Below are 24612 nucleotides of genomic sequence, written 5' to 3'. Positions count from 1 at the left end.
AACCATTTCTAAAATTTTAGGCTGGTAACGGGCGTGAACACCGAAAAAGGAATGTCTAACATAGTAATACCTCTGCAGCTGTTAAGGCAATATAAATTTGCCTACCTTTATTCTAAGCTTCTTATGTCAAAATGTCATATAGATTTGTTTGTTTACTTGGTAAATCTAAAATGACATTTGCTTTCATGGCTGACAACTTCTCCTGTATTTTTCAATATAGTGATGTAACTATGTATATGTTTTCCATATTTTGTAACAAATGTCCAATGGATTAAGAATGTTATTATTTCTTTACGTTTGTCGTGTGGGATAGTGATGAAGAACGTTGAAATGTTACATGTTTTGACAGAATTGATCTTCGTTCATTGCTGAAATTGCTAACAATCCAGCAAATCCTTGGAGTTTTTGAGAATCCACATGGTATTAATCCCACTTGTCTCAAGTATTGTCTGTGAATATATAGAAAGTCCTTCCTTAATTGTATTAAGGATTACCTGAACCCTGCAATATATCTCTCTCTTTGTACAGACCTTTATTGTTATTTGAAGGAATTCAGTACAAAAGATGAATTCACATTTCATCAGGTTTTAGAGTAAATCCAAGCGTGGGGCTGAGGACCAAATGCGCTTTTGGTGTGAGCAGTGTTTCAAAATGAATCCATCGTTATGTTTTGGTTAATGTATCTGGTAAGTTCTTCATAAAATCAAACAAATGCAAAACCTTTACATAATAACAATATCCACATAAATGCATTTGAATGTTTTATTAAACGTAATTTGTAAAACGCATTATTCTTGTGCCATGTGAACATTATATTTCAATTATCATATTGACAGTTTACAAGGGAAACGATACTTTCTGTTATCATAGGGTTTACTGGGATATCAGCACAGCCTGCAGCATTATAGAGACGGATGTGCTAGGACAGTTAATTTTCGACTTCATTTAATAAGTACGACTCAGAGGGACATTAAAACAACAGATATATAAAAACAGTCTGTCTAGGCTTTGATAATTCAAATTGTGATAATTCTCAAAAAGTATGGTTTTAAGCAAAGTTACGTATGTGATACCTTTTTCATGAAACAGACTATAAAAAGGTTTCAGTTGAAGTTAACAGATCAGTAAATGAACAGCCTCTATATTACAGATACGTATCTCTTTCTAGGATGGAGTAGATGACCGACACTTACATGGATATCCCTTATTTAAGAAATGAGGTAGCATTTTTTGTCTGTTAACGATTAAATAGAACAAGAGCAGAGTTTGGTAGCTGTTCGACATAATCAGGCCAGGTGTGGGATGAGAACATGTCAGAATGTTTAAGTTGGAGTGGTGGGCTCTACAGGCGATTCGTCTGTCTCACAGACCCAGATACAAATGTATGTCAAATACAGCCCATGCAAGTCTATAATGTTTGGCAAGTCTAGATCTGAAAATGAAGAGAGTCTCCATTTTATCATATATTTATTAAGATAATTGAACAACTGGTGTGTGTGTTTTTCTGTATGATATGTTCATTTCAGAGACTAGAATTTAGTCTGTACAGGCTATGAACACCTTGTGTACTCGTCAACGTTTGGTAGCGATACTCATGATATTCAAACCGGGGACGTTATCAGACGCCTTCATACAAACTGTATTCGATAATGACATTGGTGGACACATAGATCGACTTGTTAAAATATACATAATCACACGTTTCATGACTTCAATTGCCGTAGGAAATGTCCCAGGATCCAAAGACTGTAAAGAAGTGAGTAAGATATGGATCGAGAATACCCGGAGTGTTAATACATAACTGCGAATTTATTTTTGACTACAAGTGTAAACGAATACATACATTTGACTGTAAATCGCTTCTGTCCAGACAGCTTCAATATAACAAAGGACACATCTGTTTCATAATAATACAACCCGTTAAGATCACAGCGTTGGGGTGGATGGGATTTAGGCAATATTCCAGCAATATTCAAGACGGCGGGAACCATCAGAATTTGCCTCACATTATCCGTGGTGAATCCAAACCGCGATATCCAGGGAGACGACAGATATGTCTACAAAGTGCCAACGCCCCAAACTGTATGTCTAGGAGTATTATGGAAACGATATGATAAGACTAGTAGGTTAAAAAATGAATATTCCACAGAGGGCGGCCACGGCGAAGACAACAAGCGTCAGGACGTACAAGGCCAGCATGATGACGTTCACTTTCGACGGTTGACGTGTCTTTTCTTGAATACTTAGACCTTTCGGGTCAGTAATGTTTCCACTCCCTGAAAGAAGCAAATAAACGATTGATACGTCAAACGAAACACCCAAAGGTACACCTGCATAATTAACAGTAATGGTTATGTTGATTATATGACTCTGCACATTGATCTGTGTTCATGAGAGGCCCCTTGTCAAGTCAGACCCAGGTTGTTGCGCGCCGTAACATTGTATACTGGGGACGAAGTCACGTCGTACCCCGTTTTGTCTTATGTGTTGTAAAATGGTGTACATCTCTAACGGAGCAGAAAGTATCCAGACATTTCATCACAATTTGTGTAAAATCAAGGAACTTTGCTGGCCTGAATTTGAACTAGATCATATTTCCATAAAATCGTTGTGACTGCACTTCGGTTTAAATAAATATCTAATCCATGGAAATCCCCAAAGTACACGTTAATGCTACTCCTATAACGGTATGACTGTTTAAATGTGCAATGGTTTTGTTGTGGGTTCACTATTGTATCATAACATGTTCAAATAGAAAACAAAGGTTTTACATTGCTTCACGTGACTGTTTGACTGCCATTTTATAAGTTGGTGAGTAAATAAGAAAACGTGCACTGTATGCACAAGTTCTGGTTTATTGCATATAGCGACTTTCATCCAATTATATCTGTGCTACTTATTATTATTGTTGACAGTGCTGCTTATCACAACATATCATGCAAATCTAATTCTCATCACTTGGTTGTCACTCCAGCTTTATATATGTGTAAGAATCTACATCGGAACGACTTTATATGCAATACACTGGAAGTTGTTATGCATGATGACGTTTTCCTTTGGCATCACGCACTTCTGATAACTGTTAGATTGCATAGTTACCTGTTGATTGTGTTTTCCTGCAAGTCCAGAACTCAAAGACCAGCTCCCAGACTATCTGCACAGCGATCCATACAGCCACGACGATGGTTCCGTACTGTTTCATTGCCTCGGGTATGTAGTTCATATTGAACGCCAGGATGAAGTTCACGGCTGCAGGGAAACAAATATCAACGTTTTAGAAGAGACAGGTGCATTTAAAATCACTAATATTGATAGTAAATCTGTAGGAAGGCTATGTTGGTACGCATACACAAATTGTTTGCGCTCAGTACCCATACAAAACTGAGTCATATGTCAACTACATTCTGTACGTGACAACCACCAAGCATCCCCACCCCCAGCCTCAATGGAGACGCCTCATTATAGGTGAAATACTTTTTATATCTTATAGCCATTGGTCATATTCAAATACAGTCTTGATGTGTGTATTAACTTAACAAGAGGGATTTAGAAATGATTATTCCACCACTGATCAATTTTTTCTTCCACAATCCCCATGTCAGAAATATCTCAGAAAATCAAACCACAGATTTTATGCCTGTTTCATAGACTTTAGATAAGCCTTCGGCTATGTAGATAGAAATAAGTTGTTATATGTGTTATTAAATAGAGGCGTTCATGGTAAAATGTTTATTATCTCTAGAAACATGTTTGAAAATATAAAGCATGTGTGAGGGTTGAAGATGTGAAAACACGTCTTTTTAACACAACAAGTGGTGTTAGACAAGGATGCATGTTGAGTCCTGTTCTTTTTATACTTTTTGTAAACGAGTTTGTACGTGAAATGGGGATTCGTGGTCTAAGAGGCATATTTGTGAAAGATAATTTTGATGAAATCCTGTTGTTATTATTATTTGCTGATAATGTCACTCTTGTTGATGATTGTGCAATTGGACTGCAGAGAAAACTAGATGCTTTAGACTCTTATTGTGACAAACAAATTTGTATAAGACAAATGTCATAGTTTTTAGAAAGGGTGGTTATCTGAGGAAAACTAAGAAATGGTTTTATAAAGGTTCGCAAATTGAAGTTGTATCATATTTCAATACCTTAGTCTACTATTCTTTCAAGGGTTGTTTGGACCAAAGCATGTGATACACTAGCTGTTCAAGCAAGGAAAGCGACCTTTCCCGTGTTAAATATGATAAAGAAATTCCCATCTCTCCCTTTTTCTACTGCTGCTAAAATATTTGATTTAAAGATAACCCCTGTTCTTTCATTTGGCTCAGAAATTTGGGAATGTGCATTGAAAAGGTTCAGAGTAATTTCTTTAAAAGTGTTCTTTCCGTTAAAAGAACATCAACAAATGCAATTCTAGGCGAGCTGGGAAGAACATCATTGTGTGTACACTATAACAGTAGGTGTATTAAACACTGGTGTCGACTACTTAGATTACATGAAACAAGATATCCGTATGCTTGTTACCATATGTTAAAAGCATTTGACGGAAATGGTCAAACAAACTGGGTTTCTTAAACAAGACAATTATTGTTTCAAACTGGGGTTTCATATGTCTTATTGTCTCAGGATAGCGGCGATATGAAATGCTTCATGGTTATATTCAAACAACGATTTTAAGATATAGAATTCCAAAACTGGCATTTCAAAATCACCAATTTTTCTTTCCTTGATGTTTATTCATCTTATAAATCATTACTCGAACCAGAAAAATATCTGTCTACTTTAGTATGAGAAAAAGATCTTCTTAGAGCTTTATGTAAATTCCTTTGTTTAAGCCACAATCTAAATGTACAGAAAAATCGAGTCATCGTTTAGTTTTTGTATGAAATGTAACCGCTATGAAATAGATAACGAATACCATTTTTTGTTAATTTGTCCTTTCCATAAAAGTAGTAGAAGAAATTTAATTCCAAAATGTTACCATGTGCCACCGTCTGTTCCACAATTTATCAGTCGTCTATCTTCCAGAAATGATTCTTTTATTAAAAACCTGTCCATATATTTAAAAAGACATTTACCTATGTAAATACAAACATAGAAAATATGAACGTTTGTTGTAAGAAAATATGTGCAATGTGCATAGCATATATTATTCGTGTAAATGAACTCTGAGCAATGTGGCCTTCATTCATGAATAAACCTCTTCTTCTTCGTCTTCTTCTTGTGAACTTAACCATACTAAATTATTAGGAAGTTTATCCAAGTCATGTTGAAACAAATTTTCTGACAAAATACCTGACAAAATGTGTGCCCCCTGGCCCAGCAGGCGGTGCCCCCAGTTGAAGAAAGGGCGGATACTCGAGTCTGCCCCGGGTCTCAGCAAACCACCCAGAACCTGCAGACAGACTGCCACGCCCACTGTGATCCCAATGATGGCGTGTGTTCTTCCCGTCTACGGCAAAGAAGAAAAAATCTTTATGTTTCATGATTACCAACGAAAACACAGTAGAAGGTGACACCTGGCAACAGACAAGTTCGAGCACGAATATGGTACCGACAAACCAAGGTTCATTATATACGAGGTCATGATCAGTGATGTCGGTCGGGTAAGGGACGCCACGTTGCTCGACGAATTCCACCGCCTTACACTATTGCGTTTATGCAATAAACAAAATCGTAAGAGTCTCATATTCTACGTTTGTACCGGCCATATATTAAGAGAGAACACCTGCGACTTCGTAAATTACAGGGGCAGTGGGGTAGCATAGTGGTCAAGGCGTTCGCTCGTCACGCCGAAGACACGGGTTCAAATCCCCACATGGGTACAATGTTAGAATGTGTGAAGCCCATTTCTTGTGTCTCCCGCGGTGACATTGCTGGAATATTGCTAAAAGATACGTAAAACAATATTAACTCAGTCACACCCTCGTGAATTAAAATGCAGTATGTGATTTGTAGGACAAGAATGTACCAATTATTATTTGTCTTCTAACCTTGTACGAGTTGTAGCAATATTTTCAAACATATTTTCCAAGGCAAATATACGTAAAAAGGCTTATGCTTACGCCCTCAGAGAGTTTGTCTACTTTGACAAAGATGATGATGAAGCTGGCGACAGTCAAGGCAAGGATACCGACAGCAATTGCTCGATGAAGCTGGAAGTAGAGAAAGACATCTATAACATATATCCAAAACCACTAAACTGGTATATGATATTACACCCTTAGGCGAACATAATATTTTAGGAACAAAGCCCTGATGAGATTGTCCTACCATGAAAATAATCTTCCTCGTATCATTGATATTCAGTGTGTTACTACGTACCTCAAATGTGCCAAATGTATTGCAAAAATATACAATGAATCACAACTTTCATCCCAATATAACCCATGCCATGTCTTACCTGAAACCATATTTTGGTGCCACAGAACATCTCGTCTTCATACAGGTCCTTGTAGTGCCTGGCAATAACAGTAGCCAGACCAGCCAACAGCATCCAGGCGATGATCATCGTGGCGCCTGGAACACACGTTTGCAAATGTTGTCATGTTGATGCAATTGCAATGTATACCTATGCGACGTACGTACAGTACTAGTATGTTTCATTATTACATTAGCATGAAAACTCGTCAGTTCTGTTCGGTTCAGGATAAGCATGTTTGTGGACTTATTCGTATGAATGCCTCTGTGATGTACATGTAATAAGAGAATGTTTCATTACTTCATTAACATCACAAATAAAACAGTTTCGTGCAAGCATGTTTGTGGACTATTAACAAGACAAGGAATATTGAAGGTAAAAATATCCACCCACGGTGGCGCTTTATATTATTATCCATCTTCCGGAGGCAAGGGAATTAACTGACTATACAAGTCGAATTTCTACCCTTGCCAAACTAGACTGGAAATTCGTGGCTCGATCGTAGCGCCCCCAGTGGCTATTACGAGTTATGTCCCTTCTATGTTCCTCATATTGACCAATCATACTCCACCTCTGATATCGCTTGCATTTGCTTCAAACAAAATGAAGGCACCCTGTCAAAACTATTTGATCGATAATCAGAGTCTCTATTGTCATACAACGGGCTTTACCCCGCGGAGTGCTTCAGATCACTTGAACATGTTGATTACAAACATGAAACGGTTTGGACACTGACGGTTCATGCTTTAAAAATCCTGAAATCGATCGAACTCAGCACGGAAGGCGCCATGTTTTGACGAACCGGATATCGATTTCGTGACGCGATTTTTGATTGGACTCTGCCTTAGCACGTTAGGCCAGCCTATGTATAATTATATCACAAACGTTTTGTTTGTTGGTTTTTTGTTTAACGCCGCACTCAGCAATATTCCAGCTATTTGTCGGCGGTCTGTAAGTAATCGACATCATGACATTATAACTGACATTTAACCACGCAATTGGGATACGATGACATGCAGCAACCAAGTCAGCGAGTCTGACTACCTGATACCGTTTGTAGCCTCTTACGACAAGCACAGCCGCCTCTTACGACAAGCATGGGTTGCTGACGATAAATTTTATGCCGGATGTTCACGGGTATTTCACCTACGTTTACAACTATAAAGAGGTGTGTAGTATTGTCATGTATTCGTTGAATACATGTACAGTAGCAATGCACTACAGCAATGATCTTCACTCTAATTAACACCACAGCGTATATGCTCTCATTGGGTTACTGGCAATAAAAGATATTAATTATAGAACTTAGACTTTGAAGGCCTTACATGTAAATACCATGCGTAACTGAGTGAATGTGTACTTTCACAGCCATCAGCAATACTTAAATTTGTTTCTTTTGTATATTTATCCTACCTATTGTGAACATATCAAACTTTGATATAAATTCATCAGATGAAAGGCCCCTGAAACATCGACACCAAGAATGATGTTGTTATCCATAAAGAAAAGTTTCACGTATTCATCATCTGTCTGATTCGGTCGGGTAGCCTAGTGGTTAAAGCGTTCGCTCGTCTCGTCGTCGATTCCCGACATTGGTAAAATGTGTGAAGCCCATCTCTGGTGTCCCCTCCATGATATTGCTGGAATATTGCTAAAAGCAGCGTAAAACCATACTCACTCACTCACTCATCATCTGTCATAATTCGTTTCGAAAATACGCGCCGGAAGTGAGGGAGTTGTTCGTAACAGTTTCCAATATAGCCCATAGTTTGGCCAGTGGTTGATACAAATAATGGGCACCGGTAACAACAGGTAATATTGTAACCATCCAATCATCGATTCTGCAAAACATATGCTTTGATGGATGGCAATACTCATTTAAACTTACCATGAGCCTGGTACTCCTTAGACAGGGAAGATCCTTTGTAAATTTCATAAGCCTGAAAGTTGATCAAGACGTCTGATACTGCTGGACTTTCCCTGTGCTTGCCCATGACGTCAGTTCCTGGAACAATTGTGCTTCATTGAGAACAAGGGCAATAACAACATTTCCATAATCACAATAAACCCCCGTCAGTAGATCTCTGCCACTGAGCGATTCCGACCAAAGGATGCGTATGTGTTTTGTGAATTACTACCAAATAGTGATGGTACCAGGTGTTAGCGAAGAAGCGTATCCTGCCCCACCGGGGGAACTCAAATGCCATCCCCGTGTCTACAATAAAAAGTCTTCATGTGTTATAGTTAATACATGTATTTTAATATATGGTGTATACATATCATTATATCCTTTTCAATCGTGTAGACATAGGCATAATGCATACACATTACCCGGTATTGAAGTGACGACAGATGCATCGCCACTTGCATCTTGTTGGTGCCAGGCAACAACTACGTCACAAGAAGCCATAAGTCGTTAAAGTGTTTAACAATGTTTGTCTCGCTCTACGGTTGTAAATATGGTTGGCAGGTGAGATGACCCCATTCATCGAAGGGTAATGTACAATGCCGTTAACGTACCCTCATATCATGAGGGGCATCCACTTGGGGTCGGGATGATGGGGAAGGTTTTATCCCTGCATGGACGCAATGCAAGTGCAAACGAAAACATTGTTGCTATTGGATATTAACATGCCACTATCAGTGTAAATGCACCACAGATGATGGACCCAGTTCCTAAAAGCGATCGTTGCGCTACGTCTATGTTAAAGTATGGGAGTTACGATAACTTTAGCGCTACGATAGCTTTGTGGAATGGTCCCCGGGAAAACATGTCAATTGTCATTTTAGACGGATAAAAACAAGAGGATGATATATGAATCGAAATGTCAATGTCCTTGTGCCTACTCGTACAGCTGGAAAGAAAGGCTCGATTGAGTAATATTAAAACATGCACCAGTGCAAGCTACATATTATTGCAAATAAGCATGCCCTAGTTAACCAACGGCATGTACAAGAAAAGCAAATATTTATCTCTTACTTATACACATAACAAAGTACGTTGAACACACACGGCACCTCTAAGCTTTATTTACCATACTACATTACTAATCCCTGTGTTGTGAGTAATTCATGACACATGACGATCACCAGAGATCTGAGATGTTACTTTTGTCGAAGACCGCCTCCGTGGTCTTGGGGTAGAGCACGTCCGCCCGGAGAGCGGAAGGTCCGGGGCTCGATCCCCGACCGCGTCATACCAAAAGACGTTAAAAGATGGTACTTGTTGTTACCCTGTCTGGCGCTCGGCATTAAGGGGCTAAAGCAGGGACTGGTCGGCTCGGAGTCAGTATACTGTGTCTGAGTGGGTTATTCATGTTAAACTGCGGCATGTTATCTCCGGCATCAGTCCGGACTAGTACAAGCAGCCACACAAACACACACACACACACGTACATGCACGTCGCTATATAAGTGCAATAATCTTGGACGCGACGTTAAACCCCATTTCACCTCACCTCACTTTTGTCGAATACTTTATGTCTCGACTTTGATAAATTTATGGGAGTAAGGTGCAACCTGGTTATGTCTGGTGCAGCTAAGTTTTCATGTCAACATAAACATAAAAGTTAAATCAAGTTCCTTAAATCGAGTCCTGAAAATAAGACCGCAATTTTACAAAACGTACAGATAATAAAGAGTATTCACAGTTCTATCTCAATGATCAAACAATATGTTTTTAATATATAGAGAGATTAGAGAGAGACGCGATGGAGTAGGATCCTTGTGAGCACAAGGGACATAACTCTGCACAACGAATTACGGCTCTTGGAAGTGAAATTCCTTCGTCACCCGAACATACTCCAAAACGATGATTGCCTAGCCACATAATACTGCTGCTGCTGCAACTATTGCTGCTACGACTATTAAAACGACCATTGCTGCTTCTGACTGTTCTACGTTTTCTGTTATAATTGCTGCTGCTACTACGACAATGTCCTTCTAAATATACTGATAGACTTACTACAACTACTAACTTCTGCTACTAGTTCTACTTCTACTACTACTACTACTACTACTACTACGACTACTACTACCAACTACTATCAGTCTTGCTTTTACTGCTACTACAACTAAAATGGCTGTACTACTACAACTCCCACAACACTCGCTTATATAACTAATCCGAGTCTCACCCACAGGAAGGTGGCCCCAGGCCAACTACTACAATTACTACTATTACTACTACTACTACTACTACTACTACTACTACAACAAAAAACAAAAACAAAAAAAACACAAAAAAAAACAACTCCTACATCACACTCCCACAATACTCACCCACAGGAAGGTGGCCCCAGGCCAACATTATATACGACTGTGTCTCCATGTCGAAGTTGCGAGTGTTCACTTCAGGGGGGTCAGTGAGAGGATTCGACATTTCTAATCCCAGAACACGTGGTCTTGTAAATCTGCACATCACAGTGGCGGCAGTCTTCTTAACGCTGAGGTCAGTCAGGTCGTACTGGAACATAACATAAACACGGTATATATGAATGCGTATGCTCTGTCATCCCATTGCAATTGTAATTCATTAACAATGAATTGCTCTAAGTGTGTGTGTGTGTGTGAGTTGGGTTTAACGCCGCTTTTAACAGTATTCCAGTTATATCGCGGCGTGTCAGCTTAATGTGGGAGGAAAGCCCGAAGTGATGCAGGTCTCCGACGTTTACCACTTCGGTGAAACCCACGAGCACGGGTATGGTGCTGACAAACCGAGAAACATAATCGGGGCGAACCGGGATTCGAACCCACAATCATAGGTTTCTGGCGTGCCCAAGGGACGCAACTCTGCACAGCGAATCGCGGCGCCTTAGACGACTGGGCCACCCGTGCCCCCTGCTCTAAGTGAAGGTATGTTTGCCAATATATACTAAATAGGAACGACAGAGCCCTTTCCATATGCATGTCCACAGTCCGTCTACATGATGAGCATGTGTTTATGAATCACTATTTTATTAATATTTTATCACTATTTTAGCGATATTTTATCGCTATTTTATTATGTTGTTATGCATTCACCATTTCTTTGACAGCTCGATGATGAAATGATGTTTCTGTCACACTGTAAATCTATAGCAAAAACACATGGGTTTTATAGCCAGGTGCCTATATTGCAGGACACTAATGGTCACTGGGTCTTTTACTTTTTCTACTTACCGACATAAGTCTCTCATTGTGGTACGATGGGTTATAGCCGTTCTGAACTGTCACACTGTTGTCTTGAGCGGTGCACGTAACCGTGACATCATCCCCCTAACCGTGACAGAGACACAATGAAATCATAGCTGAAATATGGTGTACATTTTCTAAAAGTAGAATGTTAAAACACGAGACAACACGATAGAGAGAAAACAACTTGTGCTGTCTTCTTACCTTAAGCTGACATAAATCTAACCCAATTAATTATAACCCAGTAGCTGACTTTTCCCAACACGATTTGAAATGTGTCTCCGTGGTACTTTGGATGTTAGCATCGTAGTCTCATCACTTTCACAACATGTACCTTCGACTAATCAATAATCATTTATTCATTTACCATTTTGGTGTCACTGGAAAATCCAAGGCTGACGTAACCAGAAGATTTCGCCATCATCTCGAATGTGTATGAGTCACCATTCTTTTGATAAGTTACAGCGGCATTACAGTCGGTGCCACTACAAAGTCTGGGGTAGAAGAAGCATCCCTTGTCTGACCCACACCCTGAAAAGTCGATGTCATCCATTTCTTGCTTTGGATCTTCCAGCTGAAATTGCGAAACCATATGTGGATGATTCGAATACGTAACTGGTAAAAATCTACAGTGTATAATTAAACATCACAGTGAGATGATAATGTCCACAGTGTATTGTTTGTATTATTATATACAGCAAAACCAGGGTACTCTCCAAATGTCAGTCAACAGATAAAAGTCAAACCTAAAGCACTGAGAACAATGAGTAGCTCGATCGTTTCATTACCGTCTTCGCCATGCCTGTGGTTTTGACACAGTGGTCCATCCATGGTACGCCCCACCCCCTCTCCACACAGCCCAGACAGCGAATGGGACTAGTCAAACCCACCCAGAACTTTTCGGAGAATATGAAGACTCCCCAAAACTGCAGCCTTCTGCATTACCCGCATTGTAAGAAGGGCTGTATTCATGGTAGCAAACCCGGGTACTCTCCCAATGTCAGTCCACAGATTGGGAGGTACCGAACCTAAGAACCGAGAACAATGGGGAGTCGGATAACTTGGTACTTGGGATGCAAGCGTGACATTTCGAAAGCGAGGTCCTCATATTTGCCATGTTTTTGTTCAATCTTGTCAATTACATTAGTGTCAAAGGGGACAGAAAATTCAATGATATAAATGATGTCCTTGGATAAAAGGACAAGATCAGGTTTGTTGGCCTCGATACGTCTGAGGCTGTAAATGGGCCTATTCCAAAGAATTTTGTATTCATCATTTTCCATGACGCCCTCTACATATTCCGGGTCGTACCATGGGTGGACCTCTGTGTGAAAACCACAAGCATGGCGAAGACGGTAATAAAATTATCGAGCTACACCATCATGTCGTTTAAGATACTGTGTTTGTGCCAAAGCTGGGCATCCACTGATTATGTGTTGGACAGTTTCATGAAATTCATTACATAATCTACATTTCTTATCTACATTTTGATGCAAAATCGCACATTCTAGTGGGAAGTGACTGGTCCTGAGCAGCAAACAGAAAGCCTTCAGTTTCACTTTTCAGGCCAGACGACTTCATCCAAGCGAAGGACTTGTTGATCTTCTAAACACACTGCACATAAACTCGATGCAGTGGTCGTTCAGATTGCCTCTCCTTTAAAAACTGAGGCTGAGCCGACTTGAAACGGCACTTCGATTATTATTATTATTATTAGTAGTAGTAGTAGTAGTAGTAGTAGTATACCGGCCGTGCAGGTGGCACCACTGATGAATTATCCATGGTCCGCAGTTCTTTCTTCTCCCAAGCCCAAAACGTGGAGAAATCTTTAACGAACGTTGCGCTACAAAACAAACAAAATAAGTCATGCACTAGACAGACGGACGCTTAGCAGATTACACGAATAATTGAATCGTCTTAATGCAATTTAAATTCCTTCATGGGGGAATGTGCAACTCACCGGAAGACGATGTCCCCTACGTTGTCACTCGGTGCCTGCCACACTAACACAACTTGAGTCACAGTGTTATTGTTCTTGTGGCCTATCTGGTTCTGAAAACAAGTGGAGGTTATACATTGAGTGTGTGTCGTAATGGACATATATTACGGGTGACTTGAAATACACTTGAGGTACACAAACGACGTTAATTGGTTTTGTCATTCACATTATTTGACAAACAGATTTGTTCATGCCACATGTAGGAAATACATGGTCATTGTAAATGAATGTTTCAAGTGCACAATATATTAACTACACGGCTTCATTTGAATAACGTCCAGTTTATATGCAAGCCAACATTCAACATATCGTGAGTGATTGTAAATAACGTGGGATGTTAAAGATGGATCACATACTAAAGGTGATCAATGATCTTTGCATCAATAACTATTTTGGAGGGTGTCAGTTTGTATATATCTATTTGCCTTAGATTGTGTGAAAGGCAAGGTAAAAATATCGCATAAATACTAGGGCCGCACAAATCCAAACCTGAGACTATAGGGTGAGTGAGTTGGGTTTAACGCCGCTCCTAACAATATTCCTGTTATATCCCCCCCACCCCCCCACCCCCACATGGTTGAGGTTGAGGCACAATCGCGCCTGCTTTCATGCCCAAGATTTCAAAGAGCGTCGTACGACTCTTGCTCAGAAGTTGTTTGATCAAAGTTACAACATTCAAGATCTCATGATGGGCATGTGGATGACATTTCCGAATTTGACGCATCAATACCAATAATGAAGTCTGATACGATTCCCTATTTTCACATTTACCATATCTGTCCATGGTTTTATCCAGGTGTACAGCTACCTTGCCTTTGCATGTGTTTGTGAAGGGTGCCATGAGGCAAGATACGCTCACATTTCGGGAACAGAATGAATATGGAAAGAGGTTTGTCGAATTTTATTGATTGCAACAAACTTTCACAAATAACGTCAAAGGGCATTATAACATGTTTATAAACTTGTATAGATTTGCGTTGGGTTGAAGTCTAAAGGTAGGCCATTCATTCTACAGCAGTGCCTTCGGGATTCGGTGCTTCCTATTACCTTGTCTCTCAGTATTAAACTTCACTTCCTGTTTTGTGACGTCATCATCCCGACTGTCTAAATACATTGCACCATCTGCAGTTTCACTAGAAAGTGGATATTTCTAATCCTTGTCACCGTTTGCACCGTCGGGTTTGCTACACTATCAACACTTTGTGTGGATCTGTACTTACGTGGCGTCCACCCATACAGTTAAAAGACTGGAGTTTGGTTTCTGGTGCATAGGACAAGAACGTTCCCTGGAATTCCTCCTTGTTAAGGGACTTTCTGTGAGCACTGATCTGGATTCCACGAAACACTTGACTGTCATCGGATTCAAGAGTAACTAGCATAACAAATAAATAAAGGTTAGGTCACAAAAGATAATTTCTCGCTTATCGAATCTTGGTTATCTAATTAATTCTACACAAACTAATTTTGTAAATTTGGTTTCCGATTCTATTTCTGTGAACCTGCATTCCATTAATTACGAGTTTTTGCATTGGTGTTTTGTGTTTCGTAAACAAGATAATACATTCAGAGGAAACGCTTATTGTGTATTTAGTGATGCCATTCTGGATTTATTTGAAAAGATAAAATTGATGCCTATTCGAGTGAAATAGCACTAAGTGTTATAATATGTCTAGGGTCGTAAGACAAGCTAGGACAACCGGTTCGTGAAACAAGCAAACACAACCAAAATACCTACCAGTGATGTTTTGCAAAGGTCTATAAGTGTCGCTGGACAGATTGATCTTAAAGGGACAAGGTCCTGAAGATTGCCACGTCAAATCCTGTCCATGCTTTGGGAACATAGTGAGGCATGTACTGCCGGGGGGTCCACTGCCGTAGCCAGCAACTGAAATATTGCTGACAGTTGTAACACATATCTAAATTTAAAAGAGTTGTCTAACAATGATAATCTTTAGCATCCCATGACACGCATAAGTGCGTGAGTATGGTTGTCGTTGCTTCTAGCAATATTCCAGCAATATCACGCAGAGAACACAGGAAATGGGTTACTCACATTGTACCCTTGAGGGGAACCTAAACCGGGTCTTCGTGACAAGCGAACGCGTCTGTCACACGGCTACCTCAAGGTTCCCTTGACACACATGCTTTCCACTAGACACATACACGTGCAGCGTTCGGAATTGGGTTTAGACATCTAACTGCAAGATTTGTACGTCGTAATATTTCGCTACTGACAATAAATCTTTCAAAGGTCACACACACACACACACACACACACACACACACACACACATTCGGGTGAACAACTGGCTTGCCTTTGCATGTGCTTGTGACGGGTGCAACCGATTACTGCTTACTGAATCTGATTAGTCATCGGATGTTCTTAGTCAGAGCAGACCATCCACCTTGTCTTACGAACACCTGGTGCCATCACGCATGCTTGCACTGCATGGGCTTTTAATGAGTTTGTTACATGTGGCGAACTGCTCCCTTTTAGAGCTTATTGTGGCACCGACATCACCATTTGATTTGATTTTTTTGTTTCATAAACCTCAACTCATTCATTTGATAATCTTAGAAGACGTTAAATATTCCGCTGTGCAATGACAAACATTCCAATATATATAATGCCAGGTTCAACTATGTTAACGAGGTTTACAGTCAAAATATGGGAACAAATCATTTTATAAAATTGAAACAAGTATTTTGAAGAAAGATTTTCTAAAGTCAATATTATTAACAAAAATAACTTTACAGATCTACATGTATTTCGGAAACTACCGAAAGGTAATGAAAAGAGTTGTCGTCGCGTGATCTGACGTCGAAGTTGAGAGCTTACATGCAAACGGTCGCTGTGTCTGTACGGTAGATTATTAGCGTTCGCTATGCCATCACCAGGCAATGACATCGATGAAAACGTTGAATTTTCGCCCAATGACCTTACACACATTCGTCCATATCAGTATGAATCCGTGGTTAGACAAACTAGTAATGACAGCAGTGAGGAAAGAGAAGTAGATCTATCGAGTGAAGACGATCAGTCTGATGTCATCAGGGAAATACTTGGGTACACAAACTGGTATCAGACGCTATCCTCACATTTCTAAATAAAATGGATGTTTCTCTAATAATTTTATTTCTTTGCTGCTGTGAGTCAGTTATTCTTGTTATGTAACATTTGCCAGGGGAAGACAGACGTTAACCATTGTCAGACATTGTTCCTTAAGTTGTCTTTTATTATTTTTCATGGACAGACAGACAGACAGACAATTCTTTGTTTGAGTCTCACCCCAGTAATACAGTATAAAATTTACAAACATATAAAAAACAACAACAAAAACTATGTCATAAATGGACTAAGAAAGATCTGCTACTGTTATAAACATGTACATGTTAATCAGTAGTATACAGGTCATACTGTATTCCTTAATACAAGAAGGTGCGCAATATTAACGTAAGACAGTCATTCAATAATAACGCTAAACAATATCAAAGCAGATGAGTGAGATTTGTCTTACACCACTTTCAGTAATATTCCAGCAATATCACGGCGGGGGACACCAGAAATGGTCTTCACACAGTGTACACATGTGGGGAATTGAACCCGATACTCCGACGTGACGAGCGAACGCTTTAACCACAAGGCTACTCCACCACCCTCAAAGCGGATGAAGCGGCGACAGGTGATGCTTAACAACTGATGGTTTTCCTCAAGGCGTATTACGATATGATAAATATCAATAAATATGATCTCAAACTAAATGAGCAATAAGTAGAATCAATACAGAAAGTAAACAAGGTAATTCGTTTATTCTGTTTTAGATGTTGTAATGTAACCGTAATATTATTGAAGATAATTTATTTTGGAAATTTGGGCTGCATTTGTGGTTTGGGTTTTGCAACAATTCAAAATACCCCATATGTGATGATGAAAGTTCTGAAACATTTAGAATTTAGCAGCTGCATCGATTCAAGGTTTGACAATTATTTAAATATATGTATGCAACCTTATGCATGTTCATGGATGAATTTTGAACTTATTCAAGGTATAGTTAGCTGAGATTTCATCAGGTTAAAATGACGTAGGGCAATCCTTGAACCACCAGGAACCGGGATGTTCCACCTATGTCGGGGTTAATTTGGCGTTTTCAGGTCCGATTCAGTTTGCACTGTAACAATCCTGATGATATTCATTTGACAAATGATACTTGCAAGGTGCGCCGGTGACTCAACTGCTTACCAAGTAACCCATCTTTATGATTTCATAGGTAAGGCCCTAGATGATGGAAAGGAGGTTAAGGCAATATTCTGTGACATGAGTAAAGCTTTCGATCGCGTTTGGCACAAAGGTTTGTTACATAAATTAAGCACGTATGAGATAAAAGGGTCTCTCTTAAAATGGTTCCTAAGTAACTTAACTGGTAAAAAGCAATATACAGTTATACTGTGCTTGCCGGTGTCCCTCAAGGTTCAGGGTTATGACCCTTATTATTTGTATATTCATCAACGACATTGTCTGTGATATCCAATGTACTCTCAATTTTTGTTGCTGATGATACATCGCTATGTGTCATTATTGATGATTCATTATCAACAAGTATTTGAGTCAATCGTGATTTGGAACGTATTTCTCAGTGGGCTAAAACATGGAAAGTAAAATTAAATGCCGATAAAACAGAAGCAACTAAACAGACACGGTCTATATACGCTGTTCATTCATATAACTCTTGTTTGATTATTGTGACCATATATGGAATAATTACACAAAGGGTCAAGGATTGTTCCTAGGAATGTTACATCTAGATGCACCCAGGACAATATGTGGTGCCGTGAAAGGCACAAGTCATTTAAAATTATATAACGAAACCGGTCTATCCTCCTTGGCAGAAAGACGGCACTTTCAGAAATTATGCATATTATATTAAATGAAAAGTGGTACATCGCCAATATATGATATGGTACTTGTAACAAATGTGAATCGTCCACATTATGAAACACGTAACACCAACGAATACTATGAGCCTAATTGCCGTACTGAATTATTTCAAAAATCATTTTTACCTTCAACAGTCTACACCTAGAATGTACTAGATTCTACTTTGAGAGAAGCCACGTCACTATCTCAGTTTAAAAGAAACTGTGTAATTGCAGTAAATTAGAAGTGCCTGACATATTTTAAAATATTGTTTCACGCGTAAATCAGATATTCCACTGCAAGTTAAGACTAGGATGCAGTGATCTGTACGGTCAAAAATTTGAAAGATTTGTTGAAGATAATGCTGAACGCACATGTGTTTTTTCAATGAAAGTGCTTTACACTACCTATTTACTTGCCCTAATTATACTGAGATTAGATCTGAAAACTATTATTATGTAGATGGATATGACCTTCGAACAGCCCTGTTTGGCAACGTGAGCCTAGACATAGAAATACTGCTGAATATTGTTGACTCTGTAATTATTTCTTCTCAATGAGCAAACGATTTGTCTAAACAAGCACTATTATATATGTCACTAACAACTGTTTACCTTCGATGTACCACATGTTACATAATATCAAGTTTATACTACTGTATAACATATATACATGTACTAAGTATACTGCTGCTTATTCTAACTTGATGGGGAAAGATATTTATGTAGGCTCTGCCTTTTTTATCAATCCCCTTTCACTGTAACAAGTGGAAATAAATATTGTTTAATAAAAACTTACAACATACATGTCTACATTAACCTCAATAAAACAGTGAATCGTGCACTGGCTGTAGACGTTGTCACACAAGTATAAGAGCATCGATGCATCTCAATTACAAAGAGGGATGAGAAGTGCACAAAAATGACAAAAACCCTTTCCATAGCGGCAAGAAATCGCTTCTGAAGCATCAAACGCATGACATTGTATACTAGTACTTCAGCTACATATTTTGCGAATTCAACTACCCTCCCTGCAATCCATTAACATACCATTGTGGTGCTTGGCCATGACACAGATACGCATTCGAAGTCAACAGAATCAGTCATCCAGTGATCTATTTCACTAAACCATGCAGTGTCCGTATACATGGTCTCGTACTAGCGCCTACCGACAGAGTTACAGAAACAGAACAATATCACAGCTGAAAGGTTGCCGTGAGTGTGCTTGTTTCACATTTCACATTAATTAATGACATCCTGTTTCATGTAAGTGGGCGCATGGTTCAGGAAATTGTTCGTATGTTTTTGCCCAGTGTGGAGCAAGATACGTTCACGTTTCCACGAACATCTTGTTTTGTTGTCTCACAAAACGGCTAATCTCAACAGTTTATAAAAAAACAACCACGGCCAATTCCCCACTGAAGTGGAATAGTCGGAGAGGGGTTCCATTGAGAGGAATAAGCCGAGAGTGATTAAGCTGAGAAGGATACTCACTTGTTAACTCTTTTGAGGGTTATTCAAAAACACATGCTCGTTGTATTGTAGGAATCTTACAATGACTTTCAGCAGCGATTTCTTATGAATAGGGAAAGGGTCTTGTGCCATTCATTTAAATAATGTTTGAAACAATATCACATTCAGGGTAACCGGTAGAAAAGAGAGCATGTTTGTTTGTTGTTTATCGACGCACTCAGCAATATTTATGCTATATGACGGCAGTCTGTAAATAATCGACTCTGGACCAGACAATCCAGTGAGTGATATCATGAGCATCGATCCACGTAACTAGATACGATAACATGCACCAACAAAGTCAGCAAGCCTGACCGCCCGATCCCGTTTGTCGCCACATACGCATAGTCGCCTTATACGGCAAGCATGGTTTGCTGAAGGCCATTTACGAATACGATATGTACAGTGTTACTCGTGAGTGTTGCTTTCATTTGGTTCACAGGCAGAGAAAAATAAATTGCCTTATCTTGCAGGAATGATTTGAATGAAGAAGACCGATTACTGTGCATACACAGGCACACGCAGCTAAAGAAGATCTTAAATGCAATGAACAATATTAGCAAGGCACACATACCTGGAGTAGCAGTCCAGGATACAAGGCAAGCGAGAGTCAACACGTTACACAACTTTGCCATCTTTACTGTTAAGCGACACGCCCGACTTGTGTCAGCCTGCGCTCCACCTGAGAACACAGAAGGTCATGTGGTGAATGAACAAGGGAGAGGGGTGACACGATTACATCGCTGTAGCCGGCAAGCCGGCGGGCTTTATTAGCTAGCCAATGCATCGTCTCAACTGAGACAGTGATTACACGCATGCGCCTTTTACAGCCGAGCGAGGACATGTTTAATGTCAGACGCTGTATGCTGTTAAAGGGTCTTTATGTGTGGATTACGCTTACCACTTTCAATGCAGTACTGACAGATTGTTGATACTGAATGAGTGATAGATCACATAGATTTACGACAATCGAAGCCCTTCGATCGCTTCGTGGAACGGATTGTCGTAAATCAATGGCCCTGACCTACAATCGAGAATGCTCTTTCGACGAAGATGTCAAAGAGCGTTATATGTACAGCTCTTGCTCAAAAAATGTTTGATCAGGGTTATAACATTCAAGGCCTCGGTAAAGTGTCAAAACGTTTTATGGTAGAAATGTGGATGACATACAGTTCCAAATTTATTGCATCACTGACCAAAATAATAGCCATTACTATTTCCTATTTCCACTCGTATCATATTTACTCGGGTTATTTTAAGTGAACAATCGACTTGTCTTTGCTTATATTTGAGACAGGTGATACTCACCCTTTTGCAAAACACGTGCACATGGGCCCATTTGCACAAAGCGATCATAGCGCTAAGATGATCGTAACTCCCATACTTTAGCATAGGCTTACAATAGTCTTAGTGCTAAGATCGCTTTGTGAAAGTGGGCCCTGGTATCATCACTATTATATAGTGATAAACACGTGCTCATGATATAGTCAGAATTGTATAATTGGCAGTTTTTAGCAGAGATTTCTCATGATAACGGAAAGTGTTTGTCGCTTTATGGTCATATCCCGGAGCAAAGAAGATGACTTATGGTGAGAAACAAGTTATATAAGCTATATCTGATATAAAGTAACGAGTTTCCTTTGAAGGCCTGAGTAAACACATCTGCGCTGACCTGGAATAAATCTTTCTTTGTCTGCCCCACATCTCGATATGCGTTCAGAATGAGTGTCAGATGTGCATAGCCATGACAACAACCCACGGCCTGGGACACCATTTTCACAGATGATAAAATTGCATAAGATACTCTAAGATCAAACATGGAATTGTTCCATTTATTACGCAATAGCGGCTTACGCGGGTCATGCGTACATTCAGTAAACAAGGAACATATGGAGGACGCGTCAATCAGGATGGATCGCTTATGTCACAGACACCCACACACAAACACGGTCGTGTGACGGCGAGGTTTTCAGACTGTCCCGTTGGCCGCGGTGACATAGTGGTTTTTTCAAATTCATAAATTTTCTGATACGGAGTAAATTTATTCCAGTTATGTGTTTAACCAGCGACAAACGGTAGCTAAATTATTTAAGAAATGTGTTACCTACGTAATTATCGACCGTACCACGCTTTTACACACGGAAAAAGCATCAATTTATTCTCATCATTCATGGTGGTAATCAAACAGAGATTTTATTACTACTTCTTTCAATAATTGGCCCTTCCCCTTCGACCGTCCTCTGCGCAATTGCTATTCTCAGTTAAAGTGTGTGGTAACCTAGTTAGCCTGTGGCATTCTCCCATGCGGAAACTATTATGGGTCCAGGGCCTAAATAAAACGGCAAAACCTTTCATATTCATAAGAAATCTCTGCCAAAAGCAGCGTTGATTGTACGATTACGAATATATCACGAGCATGTGTTTACGCATCACGATCATGGATATCCACTATCCACCTTTCTCTGACACCTGTAGACTAACATCTAGTCTTTTGAATGAACATATCGTACCGAAAAAAGTAGTTGTTAATTTATCTTGATAAAAATTAATAAAAAGGAGCCCAGACCTGAAACTGCAGAAATCTAGACTTGCCAAACATTATAGACATGTATGGGCTGTATTTGATATATTTGTATCAGGGTCTGTAAGACAGACTAGGACACCTGGTATCATCACTATTTTATAAATCACTTTTTATCAAATAGTGATTACACCGGGTGTTTGTGTAGAGGTGGGCGTATCCTGTCCAACTGGTGTCAGTACAGAAGTACAGAATAAATTCTGTCTAACTTCAACATCAACAATATGATGCACATTTGTTGACAGACAGGAATGTTTATAAATGAGGAATACTCAGTCTTACCTTAAAGAACAGTGTTTTGCTTCACGCCAAATGATTTGGTAGTCCAGCTGTTAAAGTGGCCACTGGTAGCGAAGAGGCTCCAGGTTGGGATCTCTACGTAGAGTGTATGATATCAATTCTTTTCACCTTCGGAGCTATAACAGGAACCCAAAACACAACCTAAGTGCACTCAACTCACTACATTCACACTCGACTGTATTCTACGTGCACAGTGCCAACAAAAAACACAACACTTCTACGAAGTTGTAAGTCGAATATTCCGAGACGCTTTAACTTGCATAACCGGTCCTGATAGTGTAACCGGATCTGTGTTATAACGCCCAGCGGCTGTTGACGTCATTTTCCGGCATCTCTATTCAGTTCAGTTCATTTTGTATCCTTAGAAAGACCCACCAGCGTTGTTCAACAATGACTCGGCGGAATAAGGCGTCACATGTGTTAAACTTCTGCTGCTCCCGGATCAACGGGAGTCACGTGACCTATCATTCTTAATGACATGTTAGCAAAAGCTTTGTACAGTTTTATTAGAACTGTTCCACGATCCGCAAAGCGACATTTGCTACGACTGCCTGTGTTACCCTAATATTGACATTATCTCTCTTGTAACAAATGTTATGTTTGGGATAACACTTTCTAAGTGGCACGGCTCCCATGTACGAGAATCAGTATTTTACTGAGAGTGTTATCCTAAATATAACATTTGTTACATTTGACCACTTTCTAAATGGCATTGTGTGTTCATAGCTATCGGCCATGGGAGCCGTGCCAGTTTACACTTGTTAGAGGATTACGCAGAGTACGTGATCTAGACAATCAGCTGTCGGACTTTCGTTTTTGTGGCGTTGGGGGGGGGGGGGGGGGGGGTTGTGTGTGGTCCCGTTGTCTTAGGCGATTCGCTGTGCAGAGCTGCGTCTCTTGGCCACGCTAGAAACCTATGGTTGTGAGTTCGAATCCCTGTTCGCCCCAATTATGTTTCTAGGTTTGTCAGCACCATACCCGTGCTCGTGGGTTTCACCGAAGTGGTAAACGTCTGGGACCTGCATCACTTCGGGCCTTCCTCCCACATTAAGCTGACACGCCGTGATATAACTGGAATACTGTTAAAAGCGGCGTTAAACCCAACTCACTCACTCGTTTTTGTGGAAGCTTCGGCGGCTGAGTGGGTTAGATCGCTGACTTTGTGTGCTGGCGATTTGGTGTCTCACTTGGCAGTGTGGGTTCGAATACTGGTTGGGACTTGAGCCAAAAAAGTACGAGAATCTGTACTTTACTAAGAAAGTGTTATCCCAATTATAACATTTGTTAAATTTCCCCACTTTCTAAATGGCATTGTCTGTTCACTTTTCTCTGTTGACGATGCATTGGTCGTTACGGATTGGCCTAATTCCCTTCATGGCAATGTTGCACTGTTTGCTCAAACCTGACATGAACAGCTCCTTCGACCAGTTCGTGACTTAGGTAGTATGTCACCACTGTTGCCGGGATCCACATCTGAATAATATTTTTCAATACATTTAATATCTGGCTGTCTATGCTTTAAAGCAGATCGTGTTTCCAATAGGAATTAATGCAGAACAAACACGACCAAGTACAAGTTGTGCGGTGGCACGCGACTGTCAGATTTTCGAAAAGCAGTCCGCGATATTGTTGTCCCATTATGGTTTCTACTCCTGAATAATTTTCTATTTTAGGTGGCTGGCCTGTCACGCGCTGACAGTCCTTGTGTTGTAA

The 24612-nt window shown here is 39.9% G+C and overlaps 1 protein-coding gene across 1 annotated transcript; it reads right to left on the bottom strand.

Moving 5' to 3' along the window:
• Positions 1-748: 748 nt before the first annotated feature.
• LOC139452397 (putative ferric-chelate reductase 1 homolog) lies at positions 749-23255 on the bottom strand. Its single transcript, XM_071233866.1, has 15 exons — positions 22882-23255; positions 20593-20700; positions 15328-15477; positions 14813-14964; positions 13554-13645; positions 13340-13436; positions 11961-12167; positions 11582-11677; positions 10703-10886; positions 8310-8426; positions 6404-6519; positions 6066-6155; positions 5296-5452; positions 3100-3249; positions 749-2276 (listed from the first exon to the last, which is right to left on the bottom strand). The coding sequence occupies exons 2-15, from the start codon at positions 20651-20653 to the stop codon at positions 2128-2130; spliced, it is 1818 nt and encodes a 605-aa protein (XP_071089967.1). The 5' UTR covers positions 20654-20700; positions 22882-23255; the 3' UTR covers positions 749-2127.
• Between the last annotated feature and the right edge of the window lie 1357 nt (positions 23256-24612).

The sequence above is a fragment of the Haliotis cracherodii genome, unplaced genomic scaffold (genome assembly GCF_022045235.1).
Source record: "Haliotis cracherodii isolate W230 unplaced genomic scaffold, xgHalCrac1.p SCAF_9, whole genome shotgun sequence".
NCBI lineage: Eukaryota > Metazoa > Mollusca > Gastropoda > Lepetellida > Haliotidae > Haliotis > Haliotis cracherodii.
Note: the sequence above shows the minus strand (reverse complement) of the source record. Positions and strands in the feature narration are given on the sequence as shown.